Raw genomic sequence first — 19,406 nt, forward strand, 5'->3', positions numbered from 1 at the left:
AGCCAAGATGCTAGCTAGATATTTACGCGTATAATCGTATTGTAGTCGTACTTTGCACCTTCCCCACAAACTTTTGCTCGTACAGCCATTGTCGACGTCGTTTCGTGACCAAACAGGAATTTAAAAAGGCTTTTTGGCCTCTCAGCCCGCATGTTAAGATCGGGGGAAAAAGCAGCGAGGTGGCACTAGGTCGCGCAACTGCATCCGAAGTAACCGCGTGTAGTATTTCTGGTTGCTGGATGTATAAATGAAGTGGCCGCTGTGCCATTGAACTTGTGTTTCCCCAGCCTTGTACTTCTCGAGCTTTGTGTTACGATGCGAATCTCATTTGTTGCCCTGATATCCGTGCTGGCCTTGCAGCCGCAGCATACGCTATCTAGATCTATTATACCGCGGGACGGGTATGCAAGGTATTACGCGTGGAAACAATCTTTACTGCGCTTGATACTGCTTTACTAACCAGCCGTTATAGAAAAGGGGACTTTTTTACCCCCATTGGTGTGGCTGTTGGAAACGAACCTACATCACAAGTGGGTTGCGTTGCGAAATTCCAGCTCACTCCATCTTCGCCTGTAGCGACGCTCGATTACGGATCAGAAGTGGCAGGATACCCAGTCTTTAATGTACATGCCGTATCTGGTAAAGTACAGATCGAGGTGAAGTATACAGAAGAGTTTCGTGGTCTGAATAGCAACTACTCGGATGGACCCTTCACATTTTCAATCGGCCTGTCAAATACTTACCGCGTGGAAACGTTTGAGGTGACGGAAACTGGGCCTCTACAAGCATACCTACTGCAAGGTGGTCAAAGATGGCAATCTATACGATTGCTGACTTCAGGGAGCATCACTTTCTCTTCGGTGGGGTTTGAAGCTTCCATTCCAAAGAGTGACATTGATAATCTTCCTGGATCGTTCGAGTCTGACGACAACAATCTAAATCACATATGGTCACTAGGCGCTAAATCTGTGGCAGTTGCGTGTTTGGAAAAGGGAACACAAAAAGCAATATGGGATGTTGGTAAGGACGGCGCTTTCGTCCGTGGAATGAGGGCTGGTTTGAGCGATCAGGGAGCTTTCTTGAAGGACTACACCTTGGAATTTGAAGCAAAGATCGAGAGAGCAGGTTTGGGTTGGGCTATAGTGAGTACTTTCCTAATCCGTATTCGTGGTCGGTACTCAGCTTGAGCTTTTGAACAAACGACAAACTCGACCAAGTCTTCTTTCTAGAACCTTTCTTCCATTTTTACACGAGGTCAATAAAATTGTGTACTGTTGCTGATATCTTCAGGCGCATCCATTAGCATCGCCCGCGAAAGGTATCCAACTCAATCTAGTTGGTAATCTGCCTCCGGAAACGAGCTTCATTAACACGAATACATCGCTCACCCCACCCAACTCCGTGTTGTTAGGATATGGCTTCTCATTCCTCAATGCTACAACTCTCGATTCATAACATCTGGACACCTTCTCTGTGCCATTCTCAGTCCAAGAGAAGACCTGGCACACGATCAAGACGTCTCTTTCTAATGGCCAATACATCGCCGTGGCCATAGATGAAACACAGATCTTCAACGTTTCATTGAAGAACTACTACGTCGGTGGAGCCGCTATTCCTACCAATGGATCATTCGGATTCGGGGGCTTACCAGATCAATCCGGCTATTTTAGGAACGTTGTTGTCTCTGACACTGTCAACAAGACGGTACTTTACAAGAACGCATTGACGGATCCGAGCAAGGTGATTGCTGAGTATGGTGTCCACGAGAACTACGGTTCTGTTTGCCTTGACGGACCTAAGCGCGACCGTCTGATATGGCTTGGTGACTACTACCACACCATCCGCGTCATCGGTGCAAGCACCTCCAGGTACGACCTTGCCAAGGGTACGCTGGAGCTTTTCCTCGACTGGCAGAGTCCTAGCGGGCTTTTACCTTACAACCCCTACATGAGCTACGACCCGTCGACGGCTTTCGATGCATTTAATCGGGGTGGTATTGGTGCTGTTGCCGGCCGAGAGGTCTGGAGTCTGATTCTGACAGACTATCAGATTCTTGGTCTGTTGTCCATGACGGACTATGTCCGGCTTAGCGGTGATTTGGACTTCGTGAGACGGACTTGGTCGAAATGGCAGCTTCAGGTTGATTGGCTACTCAATCAGATCAGTCCCTCAACAGGTCTTCTTGCGCTCATTGGTGGTTTCTTGGGCCCGTCCAATGGGGACTCTGCGAGCAGCTGCGCCCTCGTTCAAGCTTTCCACAATCTTGCAGATATCGCTGAGGCGCTCGGCGATACTGCAGCAAAAACCAAGTACCAGACAGCGGCAGTGGCATTGAGTGATGCGATCAACAAGTACCTGTGGAATGCGTCACTTGGGCTCTACTCTCTATCCACGGCGTCAATCGGCAACTACTCTGTCAATGGCATGGCATTTTGCATCACTTCAGGAACCGCAAATGCAACACAAAGCGCGCAACTCCTGTCAGCCCTACCGAGTCTGAAGCTCGGGCCTGGATACAGGGACTCAACACTCGTCAACGTGTCTGACCCATCCACGAATATCTCACCGAATACTAATGGTTTCCTGCTGGCAGCATTGCTATCCCAGCGAACGATCAGCGCGGCCCAAACATCAATGGAACTCATGCGCAGTCTCTGGTTACCAATGCTGGCCAACAGAGAAACCAGCACGGGCGCCAGCTGGGAATATGTAAACGTGGGGGGAGATCCTGGTCTAGGCTTGTACACCAGCCTTGCACATCCTTGGGGGGGTGCTCCGACGTATCTTCTCACTGAACATGTAGCCGGTATTCAAACTGCTAAAGGGCCCAGCGGTTTTGGTTATCAAAACTGGGTGGTTGATCCTTTTGGTGGCATCGCCATGGGGATAAAGAGAGCATCTGCGAGTGTGGTGACAGCTTTCGAAGGCAACGTGGAGGTGAAATGGCAGATTGATGACGGAGGGATGATAGATGTGACGATCAAGGCGCCGCGACAGACCAAGGGAGTGTTTAAATTGAATGGTGCTGCGAGATTTCTGAGCGGATCTAGTATTTACAGATTCAGGGAGAAGATATAGTTGGGCCCAAGAGAATGAATATCACCAATTCACAATAGTAGTAACGTGGATGTATAGTAACTTGACTACATTAGGACAAGACGCACTATATTGCTATTACAAAGGGTTTATGGGGGTCCTCGCTGGCGGGCGAACCCGCCGAGGAAACGAAAGGTGCTCAAAGTCAAGGGTGATAATCAGTTGTGGTCGCCAAAGACAAGACGCACAAAGCATAAACTTTATCTCGACTATCTGCTCGACAGCTTGGTGATGGGGGTGAAGAAGAGCGCTCTCGGTGCGTCTGCTGAGGGCAGGATAACTCCTCCCATCGAGCCCTTCGGGGCCTCCCTGGGGGAACTGAAGTCCCACTGGCTTCGTCAGTCGGGCGCCTTCCTTAAATCATAAACAGAAGTTCACTTACCGGCCTTTCGACTTCATATTTGGTCAGCAGCTCCGTCAGCTTTGTTCGGTTCACCTCCTCATCTCGGCCACCATCCCGCATGGTTGCGTCAGTCTTAGCCTTGCCATCTTCTTTGTGTGACTGTGCAACTGCCTCCTCCAATTCTTGCCATTGCGGTGGCATTACCATGCCTCCAGAACCTTTGCATTTTTCGGCCGAAGCTCGCAAAGCGGCATGCATACCACTCAAGGTATATTGGACATCAAATTTGACGAATGATGCTTTTCAAACTAGCGCAGAAAGGCGCCAAAGGGGAAAGGGTCGAGACATATCTGTCGCTGAAGTTCGGTTTCGATATTTGGCTCTTCTTCTCTTTGTGTGACTGTGCAACCGCCTCCTCCAATTGGCTCTTCTTCTCTTCGAGTGTCGTGATGCGATCCAGAAAGCCGCGCCTTTCGACTTCAAATCTCTCTTCAAGTCCAGCAGACTGGATTTGTTCTATGCGTGTTGAATACTCCTCGGCGAGGCGAGACATATCGTCTAGGTCCTTCTCCACTTTCTTCAACTTCAATGCCATGCTTTCTTTCTCATCGTCAGCATTCTTGAGATTCGTGTTGATGCATGATGCCGTGTCTTACCTGCCGCATGCGTTGCAATGAATCCTGTGTCTTTTGACAAATCCTATCATCAAGATTGGACATGATGTTCGTTGTGCCATGCTTTCTTTCTCATCGTGAGCATTCTTGAGATTCGTGTTGATGCCGTGGTTTTCCTGTCGCATGCGTTGCAATGAATCCTGCGTCTTTTGAAAAAGTCGGTTCTTCTCGTCTCTTTCTTGGTTAGCCCGATGGGCCTTGTTTGCCCATTCAGCATCAAGATTGGACACGATGATCGTTGTGGCTTTTGTTAAGCTTTTCAAGTTGGGCCTTGATTTTCGCTTCGTTTTGCTGCGACTAAGTCAGCTACGAGTCTATTAAACTGTTTCAAGCGGATAGCTGACCTCCTTAGCCCGACATCTTGGTTGGCCCGATGAACCTTGTTTGCCCATTCAGCCTCAAGATCTTCCATGATGATCTTGAGGCTGAATGGGCATTTCTTGATGAGCCTGCTCAGTCTCATCAAGAAGTGATATTGGATGGAGCCTCTCCACACTGTGTAGTGTTTTGAGAGGCTCCTCCTCATGAGACGGGATGGTACTGGACCTTTCCCCGGGCAAAAAGAACGCCCACGTCAGCCTGCCTGTGGCGGCTCATTTAGGGAGTAGAAAATCCAACAGATGGAGTGTGTGAGAGTGAGAGTGAGAGTGTGTGTGTTGAGAGTGAGAGTGTGTGTGTTGAGAGTGAGAGTGTGTGTGTTGAGAGTGAGAGAGTGAGACAGAAAGAGCAGTATTGAAGCGAGAGAGTAGTATGTAAGCAGTGAAATAGGTAGGTAACCCTCTCTTCAGGTCGTTTCCTTCCTCTTCCGTAGAAAATGCCTCTTACGCATCAGTACCCTCACGTGAGCCTCCTGAACTGACGAACTGAATATTTGACGACTATCAGACATCAACCTGATACTAACCCATCTACACTAAAATAAAAGGCTCCAGTTCCCTCCTCACGATCTCCCTAAGTTTATTCCAATCCTCCTCTGTCAATTCACTCTTGCTCCTCCTCCCAATGACCTTCTGTGATGCAATATCAAGCTTGAACATCGCCTTACCCGTCATGTACCCATGAACAAAGCACCTTCCAACAAGCTCATACCTCTTCCCCTCCTTCTGCCTCAGCACCATCGGCGTCGAACTCCCCAACGGAACACACACAACGTCGTCCTCCCTCGCCGCATTCGGCACCTTAGCAAAATGACCCGCCGACGTGACCGCGAATCGCCACCCCGGCAGACAAGCCTTCAGTTCCGCCAGGTACTCCGCCACAGGCGTATCAGCCGCAAACGACGACGGTGAAAACGCTTCCCCTGGATCCGGATCTGCGCCAAAAACAACATGCTTCAGCACCCCCGCCGCAGCCGCCTGGCTCCACTCCGACAGCCGCGAATTGATCAGCAGCGTCTTCACGAGCGCCAGCGACGCGCTCTCGAGCGTCGGCTTGTATACGCCAGTCCCGAACGGCTTCCACGCGCGTATGGCTTCCTCCGGCGGCGCCGCGAGCGTGAACTTCGTTTCGTGCAGGTCCAGCACGTCGCCGAGCTGGCTGAGGGTCCCGAGCCGCACGCCGCGAATCGTGAGCTCCGTGTCTGGCTCTTCGTCGCTGACGTCGGCCGCTACGAGGCATGACAACGGCGAGATGGGGATGTCCCACGAAGGGATCACGGTTCCCACGGGCCCTTCGGTCGTCTGCCCGTCGGCCTGGCACCGCTGCCGGAGGTAGAACCACGGTTGGTAGTCTTCGGACTTGGACTGCGTGCGGCCGATCTTGCGGACGAACATCGTGAGCATGGAGTGTGTGGCGGGCACGTTGTCCAGGATGTCGACGGTATCGGCGTATTCGCAGAAGTCCGGGCACCAGGTTGGGAGCCCGGGCGAGAGCGGGGTCGAGATGTTGTGGGTCGGGGAGAGGAAGTCCAGGGGGCGGCAGGGGAGGTGTGAGGACCCGTGTTTGATAACTTCTTTCATGAAGACGCCGTACACGCTCGCGGAATCTTTGCTGTAGTCTTGTCGGAGCGTCGTACTGGCTGGGAGGATGTTCATCAGGGAGTAGATTTTATCCTGGGGAAGAAAGGCGCGGCGGTGTCTGTAGGAGATGAGTTAGACCTGATACGAGGAAGAGATGGGATGCGGATTTAAATCTGTAGGAGGCCATCTTGACTAACAGGGGCAGGAGACGATTTCGTTCAAAGATATGATATGAGTATGAAGGAGTCCTTAAAAAAGCGAATCGACCTACCGACACTGCCAGAGAAGGTTATACAACAGATGCGGACCTGTCGAAGCATCTACCAACTCCGTATACTTAATCCTCTTAAGATGATAAACCTCAGACTGAAGATGCCTCGGCGGCTGTCCAAAGAACCCCAATCCCGTCACGAGCGGCGTGCCTGGCTTCCAGCTCTTGAAGTCCAACGGGGCCTCCTGATCCCCATACAGAATCCACACCTCCTTCGCGAAGAAGATCTCCTGTACGCACCACGCCCTCCCCCAATACGCCTCATTGAAAAACGTCCTATGCCGCCTCGACATCGTCCTCGTCTCCCTTGCCGCACCATGCGTCCCACTCCTCGCAGACACATCGATCGGATAGATCCACACGGTCTGCGCGGACGCATAGATCCTATGCATGATCCGCACCTGGGAGTTCCTCTCCGGGATGCACGTCTGGTCGATGCAGATTGCGTCCGCCCACAGCCTCATCACGCCCTTAGACTCCCAGTCGAAGCTCCGGAGGCTCCTCAGCCGACGCAGCGCACACGCAAGGTTGATCGAGATGTCGAGTTGGCGGAGGCCTGGCTCGCCGTTCGTGTAGTAGTCGTCTGCGTCGATGAGGATGGGTTCCCGCTGGCTGGCGTCTCCCCAGACGTAGGAGAGGGCGAGGTACTCTGGTAGGATGCATTCTGGGGCTGCGCCGAGCCGGTACGCTTCTATCTTGCATACTAAGGGTGCTGAGGGGTCGGATGAGGGTTGGAGTTCTAGGAGGCGGAGCTCGTTGGCTGGGTCCGTGAAGGGTGGGTATTTGTAGTTTGAGGGTTCGTCGGGTGTTGAGGGCGGTGGTGAGGATATGGGTTTCCTGGGTATGGAATGCATTGCCTGGGATTGAATCGACTTAATGCCTGGGATGATGGTTTGACTGGTTGGTGTGTATGTATGTATGAGGCACTTGTATGTACCTAGGTATGTACGTGTGTGGCGCTCTCGCGGAATGCCGCAGAACGTGGAGCGTGAAAATGCCGATAAGTTACTGTGAATTGCGAGTGTATTTCTCAGGCTGGAATAATGTCATATTACATTTACATTAGAGTTCGTTATCATCAAGGCAAAGGCACTGGCAGAGACAGAGATGGGGACGTTCGGACGGTTGCGACTTGGGACATAGAGCCCATCACGAGAAGGTCGAAACGAATGCTGGGTTGTAGTCAATATCAAAGATTATCCATGGAAGAAGTGTAGTTCCATAGACTGCAGTTGGTAATTGTATTATTAGAATTGTGCATGCAGTCATGGCGAGATTCGGCGGTGGGGGCGAGAAAACGTCGCTGACCAGGATCTACACTAACGCCCAACCGGGCAAGCTGCATGGCTCTTATGCATCTGACTTACGACATGACGATCCTCTTCTTGAGGTATATCAAATTGCAACTTCGATAGCTTCGGCAAGTAGAAATGGTCGTAAGGAGCTCCTTGTATGCAAGCACCCGTTCCGTACCTACGCTGACCGCGAAACAACCCATCGCGCTTCGCGCACCGCAGAGAAGAGAGATTGAATAAGATAATGAGAGCGTGAAATGCAGAGACGACTGCCTATTGCCTCCTCCGTGACAGCAAATGCGCGCGAGGATGGTTTAGTAGGTAGAAGTTGCATTGCGGCGGGTTGTCACGTTTGGTGGAACCTTAGTTTTATGCATCGCTTGCGTTTATGGCAATTGCTTTTCATTGTTTCCCTAGTATCCACGATCATAGTTTGAGAGGTAGCTAACGAAATCTGGATGCCGTACCCGGCACCACGCAGTCAGGAAGCCCACCTTCGAAATCACCCCAACATCCCACTCTGAAATCCCAAAGGGTGGCTAACGAAATCTGGGCGTCCAATAAGTGACACCACGCAGTCAGAAAGTCCCTTGGAAACAGACACAGCTATTCCATCTTGCCCGGTGTATGAAAGGTCTAGCAAGTCCTACAATGGTATCAAACTGCAATCGAGCCGTCGATACAGGACCCACCACGACACTAATTACCAGATACAACCAGCAGCATCGGCATCGGGGTTGCCAGCATCTTTGCCGCTCCATTCTCCAGCCGCAGCGGAAGACTCGACAGCGCCTTGGGTGTCCCAAGCGCCGGCAGCAGTATCGCCAGATCCAGTGGCAGGAGCTCCACCGCTGGTTCCTGCATCGTCTTGGGCTCCTGCATCGTCTTGGACAGACACCTTGCAGCGTCGGATAGTATGACCCATCTAACACGGGAGATTAGCTCAACACTCCCAGACTACGATATCGACATGCTCAACGTACCTCTCCACAGTTGGTGCACTTGACCTTCGACCAATCCTTGGCCTCAGGGCACTGACGAGCGAAGTGGCCGAGCTTCTCGCAGTTGCGGCAGGTCACATTATCCGGATTTGGAGGCTGATCGCAATCTTTAGCCATATGGTCCTCGGAGTGACAGTTACGGCAAGTGCGCTTCTCAACGTTGGGACACTCCTTGCCGAAGTGACCTGGACTGTGTCAGCAACCTTTATGTTCAGCTGACTGATTACCAGGCGAACTTACCTTCTTGATCACACTTGTGGCAGATGACGCCTTCGGCAGAACGAGGCTCGATACACTCCTTTGCGGTATGGCCCTCCTTCTTGCCTGTATTCCGAACGTTAGCGATGTCTCATGGAGGGAGGAAAGGGTATCAGATCTCACAGTTCTTGCAGGCGAAGTAGTTGATACGCTCCTTGTTGCAGTCGCGAGAGCGATGCCCCTCCTCCTTACAGTTGATGCAGATAATGCTAGGAGCGCTGAATTCGCGCTCTACGGCCTCCTGAGAGCAGTGCTTGCGGACATGGCCAAGCTCTATGAAATTGTTAGTCGATTATCTTAATGACAATTCGGGAGCATGCCTACCGCCACAGTTGCCGCAGAGAGGGACACCACGACCCTCGACGAATCCAGCAGAGGCAAGACGAACGAGGTTTTCCTCAGGGGTCGCAGGCCAGCCCTCACGCATCATCTTGCGACGCGGTTTAGCGCTAGTCTGGATGGTCAAGACAAACTCGCGGTCGGGATTGCCGATGAGGTCAACGATCGTGTTGGTGATGGCAATCTCCTGCTTACGAGCAATCAAGTAGAAGGGGTACTTCTCCTCGCGTAGAGCATTCTCAACCGTAGCGAGATCAAACTTATCGTCAAGGGCGCGGGCATAGGCTCGGAGTGCCAACCGAAAAATGTCCATGTCGTTGTCCTTGCAGGAATTAACGACAGAAGCCCAGGCATCCTGTTCGGTGAGCTCGGGAACACCATTGTAGTCGATGATGCGGCGCGACGTGCAATGAAGCGCCTTGTGACCCTCCTGGCCGCAGAGGCGACAAGCAACAGGGGGCTTGGTGGGACAGTTGCGAGCCTGATGACCTTGCTCACCTATCAAGCACCCTCAGTCAGCGTTCAATGAAATATTGAGTGAGATTTCGAGTACTTACCGCACTCATTGCAGTTGCCAGTGAACTCACGCTCGACCTTGGCGTTGGTGCAGTCGGCCTTGTTGTGTCCAACCTCGCCGCAGTTGAAGCACTCGCCGGTCAAGCCGCCTCCAGCAGGCTTCTCGGGACACTCACGAGCAAAGTGACCTTCCTGATGACAGCTATGATGATGTTAGCGACGCTCCCTGGTAGAGGGATGGGAATGTGAGAGAGTGACTTACATGCGACAGGCGCCATCGGCGCCTCCACCTCCGCCGAATCCTCCAGTGTCATCGGTCGAGCCTCCGTTCTCACCAGAGTCATGAGCACCTCCACCATTATCCGCGTTCGACGGATCGGTGGTCTCTTCTCCCTTCCAGCTCGCAGCACTGGTGTCGATGAGAGAAAGTAGATCCATGGTGGTCGTGTTCTTGTTCCAACTCATGGTGTTGGTGTTGATGATAGGAAGCAGAAGAGTGAGTGACGCTTGAAAGGATCAAGAAGTTGAGCGAGTACTTGACTTGACAGTTTAACGATGTGAGGGTAGGATGTGAGTGAGGGATGGAAGAAGATAGAGAAGTAGAGAGAAGGTAGAAGGTAGAAAGTAGAAGAGAAGAGGGATGGAGGGGGGAGAGTGAAGGTGGTGGGATTGTGGGTGGGCAGGCTAGCGTCACTGAGGTATATTGAGCAAACCACAACAAATTTGCTGCCAAGCTATTGGCCACGAGAGAAAAGGGCGGCTCAAGTGAAGGTTCTATTGGTTATTTGAGGGAAAGAGTGTTTGTTTTACAATTTGCTTCTGTCTGTGTGCGTTAGTAGATTAGTGTTTTGATTGGTGTGCTTTCGACAGCGAGAGGACAGTGAAATGGACCGGTAGTCTACAGTGCTCGTGAGTCGACTTTGATTCAAGTAATAGAGGAAATTAACTATTGTTATGAGACGAAGCAGTAGAGAAGCTGTTCCAGTATCCTTTAGAGATGAGCCAGTGAAGCACCACTTTGGCACTCCATGAACGCACTCCAGCCAGCTGTCCAAGGCCTCTTACTTTTCAAGAATATTCAGTAGCTCAGAGTGTTCTTACTATGGGAGAAGGGAGTCCGTTATAATGCTGCACTATGCAGATACTCCTAGGGGAGCTGACCAGGGGTGCTTTCCTATCCTACAAACACAAAATCAACAAATGCGTATACACATACACTACCTGCCTAATTAGTCAATCAACAGCAACAGAGACCCCCTGTACTCTCTCACATACCTGTTAGTACTGAACTTTACCATGAGCTTCTTCAGGACCATCTCGCCAACTTGGGAGAAGAGGAAATAGTAATCTTTCCTATTCACTATCCTCCTCATTCCTGACCACCAAAACCCAGACACCTACTGACCACCAGAAGCCCCACGATGAGCGCATTCGATCAGCATAACGCTTCAACCAAGTTCGAGACCTACGAAACCAGTCCTTCCTACGATACTTGTGCCATCTAGGTACCTTTCACGAATCCATGCCCTGGGCCACCTAATTCACACGTCAATAAGTGCCGCCGCGCCGTCGATATACTTTAACCCTACACGAGAGAAAGACATACTCTTACAACCTATCCCATACTCCTCTCCTCCTCATTACGCAGCGGGTCAAGCAACGAAGCATAGACACTGTAGAGGAATCAACTCACAAGGTAGTTCCTACACTAGTCACCCGCTCAACTATACCGCCGCACTACACCGCCGCCACACACACGATGAAGGGACACACTCCTGCCTCCTCTCCTCCTCTTCACGTAACGAGTCGAGAATGCGAACCAAAGACACTCTCAAGGAATCAACAAAAACAGTCCCCATACCCGTCGTTCTACCACCGCGCTGTGTGCCGCACCGTCGCCCCAAGACAACCCGACAACAGCGTGAGGGGCAGATCGCCCACACTCCCCTACAGGTCCTTTCTGGGGATAATATGGAAGGAATACCTTGCACACAAAGTTTTCCATATACAGGTATACAATAGCTGCGTTGACGGAGAATATTGCGTACCTCCTTCTATCACGACAGTGCGGCGCAGTGCGGCGGCATCGAGAGTGCCAACGGCTGAACGCCCACACTCCCCTACAGGTACCTGTTGCACAGCATATGGAAACTCTATCTCGTACGCAAACTTTCCCACACACGAGTACACAGCAGCAAGCGTTGATGGCAAAAAAAAAATGTTCCCGTCGCGGCGCGGCTCGCAACCGTCTCATCTGATCTCGTCCTTCCGCACTCGCGCCGCGCAGGCAGGATCGGCCCTGCTCCTCCCTCCTACGGAGTATCCCACGTGTACATAGGCACGAAACGAGGGAAGAACGACGGGACACGATACGGGTTCGGTGCGTCTCTGTGAGGAGTCAATACAAGTTGTGGGATGTTCGGTTTGGTTTCGGGTTACGATATAATTTTGCGTAGAAGAGAGGCAAAGTGGACTGGATAATGTTCGACAGGAGGCGTACCCAACGACCGAGAAGGAATGTTATGCACACGTCAATTTCAAGCAAACGAGAAAGACGAAACATAAATACAAGACAAGACAGAGGAGCAGCAGATCTACTTCAATGTAGTCGTCTCTCCACAATAACCACACTTGATATGTTTCAGAATTGGCTTGTTGATGCGGGGGATGTATCGTCTCTCCTGTGCTTCCAACCTCATGGCTGGTAGGCCTTAAACCCTGCAGTGAGCCAGATGCGACTATAGAAACCTCAAAGTATAGTTGGACTGGCTGATTGATACCGGTAACTATCCATAAGTCGGAACCAAATAAGAGTAGAGGCGTAGCTGAGGCTGAAGATCGATCTAACTTCACCCAGGCTAGACCAATGGCCAATGACGTTGTGTATGTTGGATCGGGGGATGAGGGGGGTGCTTGTGCGGGTTGGACAAAGGATTTCTATGTATGAGAGAATGCACTGACCTGTCACGCCTCAACCCGCTCGCTCAGCGCCACCCCTTGTAACTGCAAACATGTTAGCTTTCTCCGGAACGACATTCGCGCTAAGCTTCAGCTGAATATAGAAACGTCCGGTCCGCCCCAGATGCTATTTGTATGATGCACAGCTCAGCAATTGCTAGTCTAGCTACCTAGTCGCAAACACAAATACGAACCTGTACCACAATTCCTTTCTGTCACCTTTCTGTTGTCGCAGTGCAATGCTTGAATACCTATACACCCCTCAGTACTGTACATAATCTCATAGACGCGCCTTTCACCTCCCAGCCTTGCCCTATACTGCCATCCGCCGTGGCTCGAGACGATCTTCACACTACTCCAATACAGCGGACCTCACTCCCCGGAGGTTCTACTCTATCAACACGGCTCCACGCAAGAAGGCAAAGTCAATCATGACTGCCAAACACAATCTCCACGTCTCCGCCCTCATCCCCGCGCACCTCACGCCCAGCGACGTCATATCCGCGCTCCACGACCACGAAAACGCACTCACCCTCCAATCCCTTACAACCCAGCACGAGAAGCAAGACAAGACCTCTCCGCAAATACTGAAAGACACATACTGGTACCCGGTGGATCTCAATCCCGTCACGACGTACCATGTCACCGAGTGCATTACAATGATACCTGGAGTGGGGGAGTGGGCAAAGAAGTACATTACATTCCCGAGTTGCTTCCAGGACACGCCTCATGGGCTCAAGACCAGGGCGGATGCATCTGGAGGCGTGACACTGAGGGCGGAATTCAGGGTCATCAGGGGAGGGAGCGGAGACGGTGAGGTGGAGGGTGAGGGGCAAGGGATCGGTGACGCGGAGTGGGTGCTTGTGGAAGACGTAGAGGTCTCGTGTTCCTGGTTACTGATGCCTTTTGTACGGGGTAAAATGGAGGCTGCGCATCAGGACATCTGCAGGAAGGTCATTGAGAAAGTGGAAATGCAGAAGAGGCAGGAAGCGATAGCAAAGACGTCGTCCAAGGGCAAGAGTAGAGCAGACGATGTTCCACAACCCCTACCCGGAAGGGCCAGTGGCAGTCGCAGCCCCCCTCGAGAACTCGACGCCGACGGCGAGGTTATAGAGAAGGAACCAGAGAAGATCACATATGGTTAAGACGGATCATTCGCGAGTGAATTTCAGCGATGGAGTTTCGGTGTTGGGTATTTGGCGCGATCGTCTACGGTCTATGTGGATCATGCACTGAGATGCTGTCTGTGGATAATATCCACGAATGCCTATTTCTATATCAACGAAGAGTAACGATTTCTCAGATCTGTAATTACCATACGCTCAATTGTACAGACTGCGTGCAATACCCACTATATGTCTCTGAAATGTGTTGTCATTAACCGGGCTCTCGTTGATATTGTCGTGTTTGTATTGCATAACGACTTACATGAGAGCGTGGGGGATGGGCACGCCACGAGGGGAAGCATCGACCGGGGAGCTCCCCGCAGTGTCAGTACGACTGAACGTCCCAGCCATCCCATTGCACATTTCAAACATCATATTACCAGTCATCTGCAAAATCAGCTTCTGTTGCTCAGACACGGTATCCGGGCTTTCTTAAAATAATGGCCGTGACTGTAGCAGCAGCAAGTACGCCTCTCCCTCCTGAAGCATCAGCTCGGTTGATGGCCATATGTCTTTTCTTTGGCTTGGCATCTCTGGCATGGGGGTAAGTTTAAATCTGCTTGCAAAGAAAGACCTATTAAAGTCCTATTCAAGGTATAATATCGGTATCATGGCAACTATTTATGTGCATCCGGGGTTCATCGAAGCACTACATAAACCAAGCAAGGCCACCACGGGCTTCATAACTTCAATCTACTATGTTGGCACTTGGATTAGCTACATATATCTCGGTCATGTTCTTGCAGATCGGTATGGCCGTCGAGTCGCAGCCGCAAACGGTGTCCTCATAACGGCTGTCGGTGCTGCCCTTCAAGCGAGCGCTGATGGAGCGAAAGCAATGATATTAGGTCGTATCACATGTGGTGTTGGGCTAGCTATTGTGTCTAGCTCCGTTCCATTATATCAGAGGTTGTTTCTAAAGACGAATGTATAAACAAGTGCTAATTCTACAGTCTAGTGAGGTCGCACCAGCAAAACATCGTGGACGCTATGTAGTCATAAACCACATCGGACTCGTTGCTGGCTTAGCTGTGGCTTTCTGGTAGGAGTATTCCAAACTTGGACCATGCAGTACGACTGACGACATCAGGACTGGCTTCGGGATCAGTCACTGGGAGTCTGAACGCGGGACATACTACGGATGGCGAATTAGCATGGCTCTGCAGTTCATTCCGGAAGTGATGTTCCTTGCTGGAGTTTTCTTCTGTCCCGAAACGTAAGTGACGTAGTCTCTTCAAGTCTAATTCTATATTAACGGAGAAACTGGTAGTCCTCGCTGGCTGGTCGAACATGGCCGAAGCGCTGCAGCTAGAAGGAGCCTTGCATATCTCAGAGCTTTAGAGCCTTCGAGCGAGCAGGTCAATCGCGAACTGAGAGAAATCGAGCAAGATGTGGAGCGCCGTAAGGTCGCCGCAAAACAGTCTTGGACAATGTTGTTCACACACAGGCCTCTTTTCAACAGACTGTGGCGAGCTGCATTGCTGTCTTTCATGGGTCAAATGGCTGGCAACACATCCATGAAGTACTATTTACCAACGATTCTTATGAATCTTGGTCTCGAACGCAAGATGACGTTGATGACTGCGGGGATTGAAACCACACTCAAAATATTCTGCACCATGTTCGACTCATGGCTTGTAGATCGTTACGGCAGAACGCGTACTCTAGTGGCATCATGCTTCATTATGAGCTTCTCTTTGCTGGTAAGATGCAAGCACAAAATTGTGTTGACGCGGTACTGACACATCCAGCTCAACGGCGCACTTCCCATCGCCTACCCAAAGAACAGTAACCCAGTCGCAGATTACGTCTGCATCGTTTTCATCTTCATCTACACCTTCGGCTTCTCGATTGGTTTCGGTCCCGCGGCATGGCTTTACGGTTCGGAAGTCAGCCGAACGCATTCTCCTCATGTTTTAGGAGCTGACATTCGTAGATCTTCCCTACAGATTTTCGGGCACGAGGTCTGAACATCGCGGCATCGGCCAGTTCAATTGGAGCGATAATATCTTCTCAGACATGGCCAGTTGGCATGCAAAAGATTGGCTCCAAAACGCACTTCATATTCATGAGCACTAATCTCGTATCTGCTTTTATAGTGTGTATGTGTAATTTTTCATGGAATTTCCTGGCTAATTTTCTAACGGTGACTAGGGCTATACTATCCTGAGACGAGCGGACGCAGCCTTGAAGATATGGATGCACTTTTCAACCCTACTTTCAAGCCAATAATGCACTCGGAGGGTGAATCTGAACGATATCGCGATGATGTTGGCGAGGACATCGACAACACGGTCCCCGGCCCTCGAAGTTCACGCGCCTGACAATTAATGCCGCTTCTCTCTGGCTCGACTGACCAAGTCGGAGATGAAGCGGCAGTGTGACAAGTGATAGGTGATACATGATAGTCGCACATATTGGAGGATCTTATGGACTTCTATTGTTGTCTTGGTCTTGTAGTATCTCGTCTGATCCGTGATAGTTACTGGAACAATAATAATCGGTTCTACAGATACCTATGGCACTGAAGTGAACCCCGCAGTCCCAGACCTTTTGCCAAACTTATTGCGGGTGACCATTCAACATGGGCAGAAGCATTAGCGAGCCTCGGAAAAAGCAAGGATGAATGGGGAAGTGAGGGTGTCAACCCCACGGCCGAGTCCCCCCATGTAACATGGGTAGCTGACGCCGGGTGTTAACGAGATCAAGCTGAACGTACCTATTGATGACAAACCTGAAGTGGTCACTCAGTTGACGCATTTTAGCTCATTGCAAAACCAGAAGAAAGCCTACTCTACTCCGTTGACAATGCACTCTGTAAAGTCGACAGAGGTGAACTCGCCAGAAACTTTGTCACCACGACCTGCTCCGCCGGACTTCTTTCCGTTCTATATTGTGCCGGGCATCTCCAATTTCCGCGACATAGGCGGATGGCCTTCTGCGACTGGTCAAATTCGCAAGGGGATATTGTACCGCGGGTCAGACACCAATCGCGTGCAGCCTGACGGCATTGTGAAGCTCCAGGGGCTGGGTATCAAGACAGATTTCGATCTTCGAAGCAAGCAGCAGATTGAAAAGACGGGCGGGTACAAAGAAATCGACGGAATTGAACGAAAATGGACTCCCGTGTTCAACGACGAGCAATATACGGAGGAAGCGGCGAGAAAACGATATGAGTTGTACGCTGGAGAAGGGGCAGATGTAAGTTGGCTGAATGATCAAGCGTGCAAAATCGACATGCTGAAAATGGAAACTAGGGCATCGTAGAAGCATTCGTGGAAATTCTTACTTCTGGAGCACAAATGTTTGGGACGGTCTTGCGCCAGATCATAGCCACTGTACCAACTCCTACAGACAGTGACATGAGGACTGCGCCAGCTCTCTTCATGCACTGCACCACAGGCAACAATAGGACCGGAGTCTTCATTGCGCTACTACTACTTTTGTTGGACGTTCCCACAGAACTTGTCGTTAACGATTATACGCTATCGGAACAGGGTCTCGCCCCGACAAGGCACATCAATGTAGACAGATTATTGAAGAAAGGTGCATTCGAGGAGTATGGGCCCGATGAAGCGAGACGAAAATGTGAGCGAATGGTGGGAGCCAGAGCTGAAAGCATGCTTGCCTTGGTGGAAGAGGTAGATAGACGATGGGGAGGCCCAAAGGGATACTTCAAACAAGAGGTCGGTCTTGGGAACGCAGAGGTCCAGAAACTACGTGATATCTTGATAGTCCCAGCTCCATCTGTTGGATAGTGTAAAGGTCCAATACAGGTACGGCAATGACGGTAATAAGAATGACATTTCGTCGATGCGAAGAATTTATTGTGTATACTAGTCGTGTGTCCAGATCTGTTGAAACGACCCAGGGACTGAAGACTGCATGTTACATTGCAGTTATTTTATATATTTTCTTATATTCTCTTCTAGCAATACTGAGAAATCCATGTTGCTGATTAGTCCTCAAAAAGTCCTGCAAGGCACAAACAATGACTGATGACCGGTGTGACCAGGGCGACCTCACCAAAAAGGTAGGCCGGTGCGGTGCCGGCTTTCCAACCTTTTTTACGTTTATAGAGATGGCTGATACATGCTTTCGTCAATTTTTGCTAACGCTGAACGGACCCGATCGTGGTATGAAGCAGCTATAGGAAGAATAGGCCGAGGGGGTGCTGCCTTGCACAGCCCGAGCTCGTTGGCGAGTGCGTAGGCTACCCGGAGATCACCAAGCTCTTTGAAAAGGTCCCAAATTGGCTGTAGGACAGCCGAAACGCGTTTCACTTCGGCATGATCCCCTCTGCGAATGCCATCCATCAGCGCCACCGATGGTGCAGGAAGCACCCCAGCGATCACACTGTACCATGCAGAGCCTCCGGCCAGTAGCGGTTCAGCCACCAGCCAGTCCGCACTATATCCGATAGAAAATCCAGAGGGAAGCTTTGAGCGAAGGGCTTCATGACTTGCTTTCGGCTCAGTAGTGGGAGCTGGCTGCTTCAGCGCAACAACGTTTGGCAACCCTGCAATGCGAGCGAGAAGTGCGTCACTAAAGGTGAAGTGCGTCGTGCTCGGAGTATTGTAGATACAGATGGGTAGTGCAGTCGAACCCGCGACTGCCTCAAAATGCTGGTACACCTCTTCTTCAGTCAATGCATTGTACGAGACAGGTGCAAGTAGCAGCCCATCGACTCCTGCCTCTTCAGCGTCCTTGGCAAGACGTTGTGCATCGTCCGTCCGAAGCGCACCAGCAGAGACAATGAGTGGTTTTCTGCCCCGCAAAGCTCGTATGACTGCGTCGATCGCCCGCTTGCGTTGCTCCCTCGTCAGGTACATATAGGATCCTGTACTCCCCAACAGTCCGATCGAATCGACGCCAGGTACATCTAACCTCTCGACAATTCGAACCAGAGCATCGGTATCGACGGTGCCATCCGGATCCATAGGCGTAATCGGGAATGCCGAAAGGCCTTGAAAAAGGTTTCTTTTGATACTCATATTGAATGAGATGATGTCAAGCGACTATCCCGGTTTGAGTGATGAGTGATGAGTGATGAGTGATGAATTTCGGAATTTGTGAGGGTAAATGTTGCGCTGACCTCCTCTCGTAGAATGTTTTTGTCTGCGAATTTAGGCCGATACGGTCAATTGCTTCATAGATGTCAACAGGACTACGTCCTTGATATGTAAGATATATATCTTGGGCACCCTTGCATCCGTTCCGGCTGTTTCCGCGAGCTCGGAACTCGGAACTCGGAACGGCCAAATCTCCACTGATCAAACGCAGAATCTTCACAAGCTGTTTCCGAGAAAGCAAAAGAATGCTCTGGCTAGGAGAGCGGACCAAGTGTCTATTGGTCGGAACTTCACTACCTGACTTGTAGTGGTCTGTCCAATGGGAAATAGGTCCGAAGTGGCCCTTCCTTTCTCCAGGTGGGAAGGAATTAACGCAACGGAATGCCGGAACATCAGCCAATCGATAGTCGTTCCGCTCCTGCAGCCTCAGTCCTCCTTGGGTAACCAGTTTGCTCCTGT

The 19,406-nt window shown here is 50.9% G+C and overlaps 8 protein-coding genes across 8 annotated transcripts; 4 read left to right on the forward strand and 4 right to left on the reverse strand.

Moving 5' to 3' along the window:
• Nucleotides 1-315: 315 nt before the first annotated feature.
• BU24DRAFT_470459 (glycoside hydrolase family 78 protein) lies at nucleotides 316-3,150 on the forward strand (the record flags this gene model as incomplete). The annotated part of the gene is made up of 4 exons (XM_033532664.1): nucleotides 316-401; nucleotides 473-1,142; nucleotides 1,291-1,401; nucleotides 1,498-3,150. 4 exons carry the CDS (start codon nucleotides 316-318, stop codon nucleotides 3,076-3,078), a joined length of 2,448 nt encoding a protein of 815 aa, XP_033390021.1. The 3' UTR covers nucleotides 3,079-3,150.
• Nucleotides 3,151-3,719: 569 nt separating this feature from the next.
• Nucleotides 3,720-4,802, reverse strand: BU24DRAFT_488057 (uncharacterized protein; the record flags this gene model as incomplete). Its single annotated transcript, XM_033533519.1, has 3 exons — nucleotides 4,458-4,802; nucleotides 4,096-4,404; nucleotides 3,720-4,035 (listed from the first exon to the last, which is right to left on the reverse strand). The coding sequence occupies exons 1-3, from the start codon at nucleotides 4,637-4,639 to the stop codon at nucleotides 3,720-3,722; spliced, it is 807 nt and encodes a 268-aa protein (XP_033390022.1). The 5' UTR covers nucleotides 4,640-4,802.
• A 37-nt stretch (nucleotides 4,803-4,839) lies between these two features.
• Nucleotides 4,840-7,586, reverse strand: BU24DRAFT_488058 (uncharacterized protein). Its single transcript, XM_033533520.1, has 2 exons — nucleotides 6,343-7,586; nucleotides 4,840-6,189 (listed from the first exon to the last, which is right to left on the reverse strand). Exons 1-2 carry the CDS (start codon nucleotides 7,194-7,196, stop codon nucleotides 5,022-5,024), a joined length of 2,022 nt encoding a protein of 673 aa, XP_033390023.1. The 5' UTR covers nucleotides 7,197-7,586; the 3' UTR covers nucleotides 4,840-5,021.
• A 754-nt stretch (nucleotides 7,587-8,340) lies between these two features.
• On the reverse strand, nucleotides 8,341-10,216 carry BU24DRAFT_470471 (uncharacterized protein; the record flags this gene model as incomplete). Its single annotated transcript, XM_033532665.1, has 5 exons — nucleotides 8,341-8,562; nucleotides 8,621-8,823; nucleotides 9,221-9,733; nucleotides 9,793-9,953; nucleotides 10,014-10,216. 5 exons carry the CDS (start codon nucleotides 10,214-10,216, stop codon nucleotides 8,341-8,343), a joined length of 1,302 nt encoding a protein of 433 aa, XP_033390024.1.
• A 2,660-nt stretch (nucleotides 10,217-12,876) lies between these two features.
• Nucleotides 12,877-14,286, forward strand: BU24DRAFT_417324 (uncharacterized protein). The gene has a single exon (XM_033526692.1). It carries the CDS (start codon nucleotides 13,141-13,143, stop codon nucleotides 13,852-13,854), a length of 714 nt encoding a protein of 237 aa, XP_033390025.1. The 5' UTR covers nucleotides 12,877-13,140; the 3' UTR covers nucleotides 13,855-14,286.
• Nucleotides 14,287-14,315: 29 nt separating this feature from the next.
• BU24DRAFT_470478 (general substrate transporter) lies at nucleotides 14,316-16,487 on the forward strand (the record flags this gene model as incomplete). Its single annotated transcript, XM_033532666.1, has 8 exons — nucleotides 14,316-14,419; nucleotides 14,470-14,803; nucleotides 14,838-14,917; nucleotides 14,966-15,091; nucleotides 15,146-15,578; nucleotides 15,627-15,764; nucleotides 15,812-15,977; nucleotides 16,030-16,487. 8 exons carry the CDS (start codon nucleotides 14,316-14,318, stop codon nucleotides 16,197-16,199), a joined length of 1,551 nt encoding a protein of 516 aa, XP_033390026.1. The 3' UTR covers nucleotides 16,200-16,487.
• Nucleotides 16,396-17,791, forward strand: BU24DRAFT_25718 (putative tyrosine-protein phosphatase). Its single transcript, XM_033522455.1, has 2 exons — nucleotides 16,396-17,076; nucleotides 17,133-17,791. Exons 1-2 carry the CDS (start codon nucleotides 16,684-16,686, stop codon nucleotides 17,631-17,633), a joined length of 894 nt encoding a protein of 297 aa, XP_033390027.1. The 5' UTR covers nucleotides 16,396-16,683; the 3' UTR covers nucleotides 17,634-17,791.
• Nucleotides 17,670-19,025, reverse strand: BU24DRAFT_417325 (dihydrodipicolinate synthetase). The gene has a single exon (XM_033526693.1). The coding sequence runs from the start codon at nucleotides 18,867-18,869 to the stop codon at nucleotides 17,949-17,951; it is 921 nt and encodes a 306-aa protein (XP_033390028.1). The 5' UTR covers nucleotides 18,870-19,025; the 3' UTR covers nucleotides 17,670-17,948.
• Nucleotides 19,026-19,406: the final 381 nt, after the last annotated feature.

This window comes from Aaosphaeria arxii (genome assembly GCF_010015735.1).
Source record: "Aaosphaeria arxii CBS 175.79 unplaced genomic scaffold BU24scaffold_1, whole genome shotgun sequence".
NCBI classification, from domain to species: domain Eukaryota; kingdom Fungi; phylum Ascomycota; class Dothideomycetes; order Pleosporales; genus Aaosphaeria; species Aaosphaeria arxii.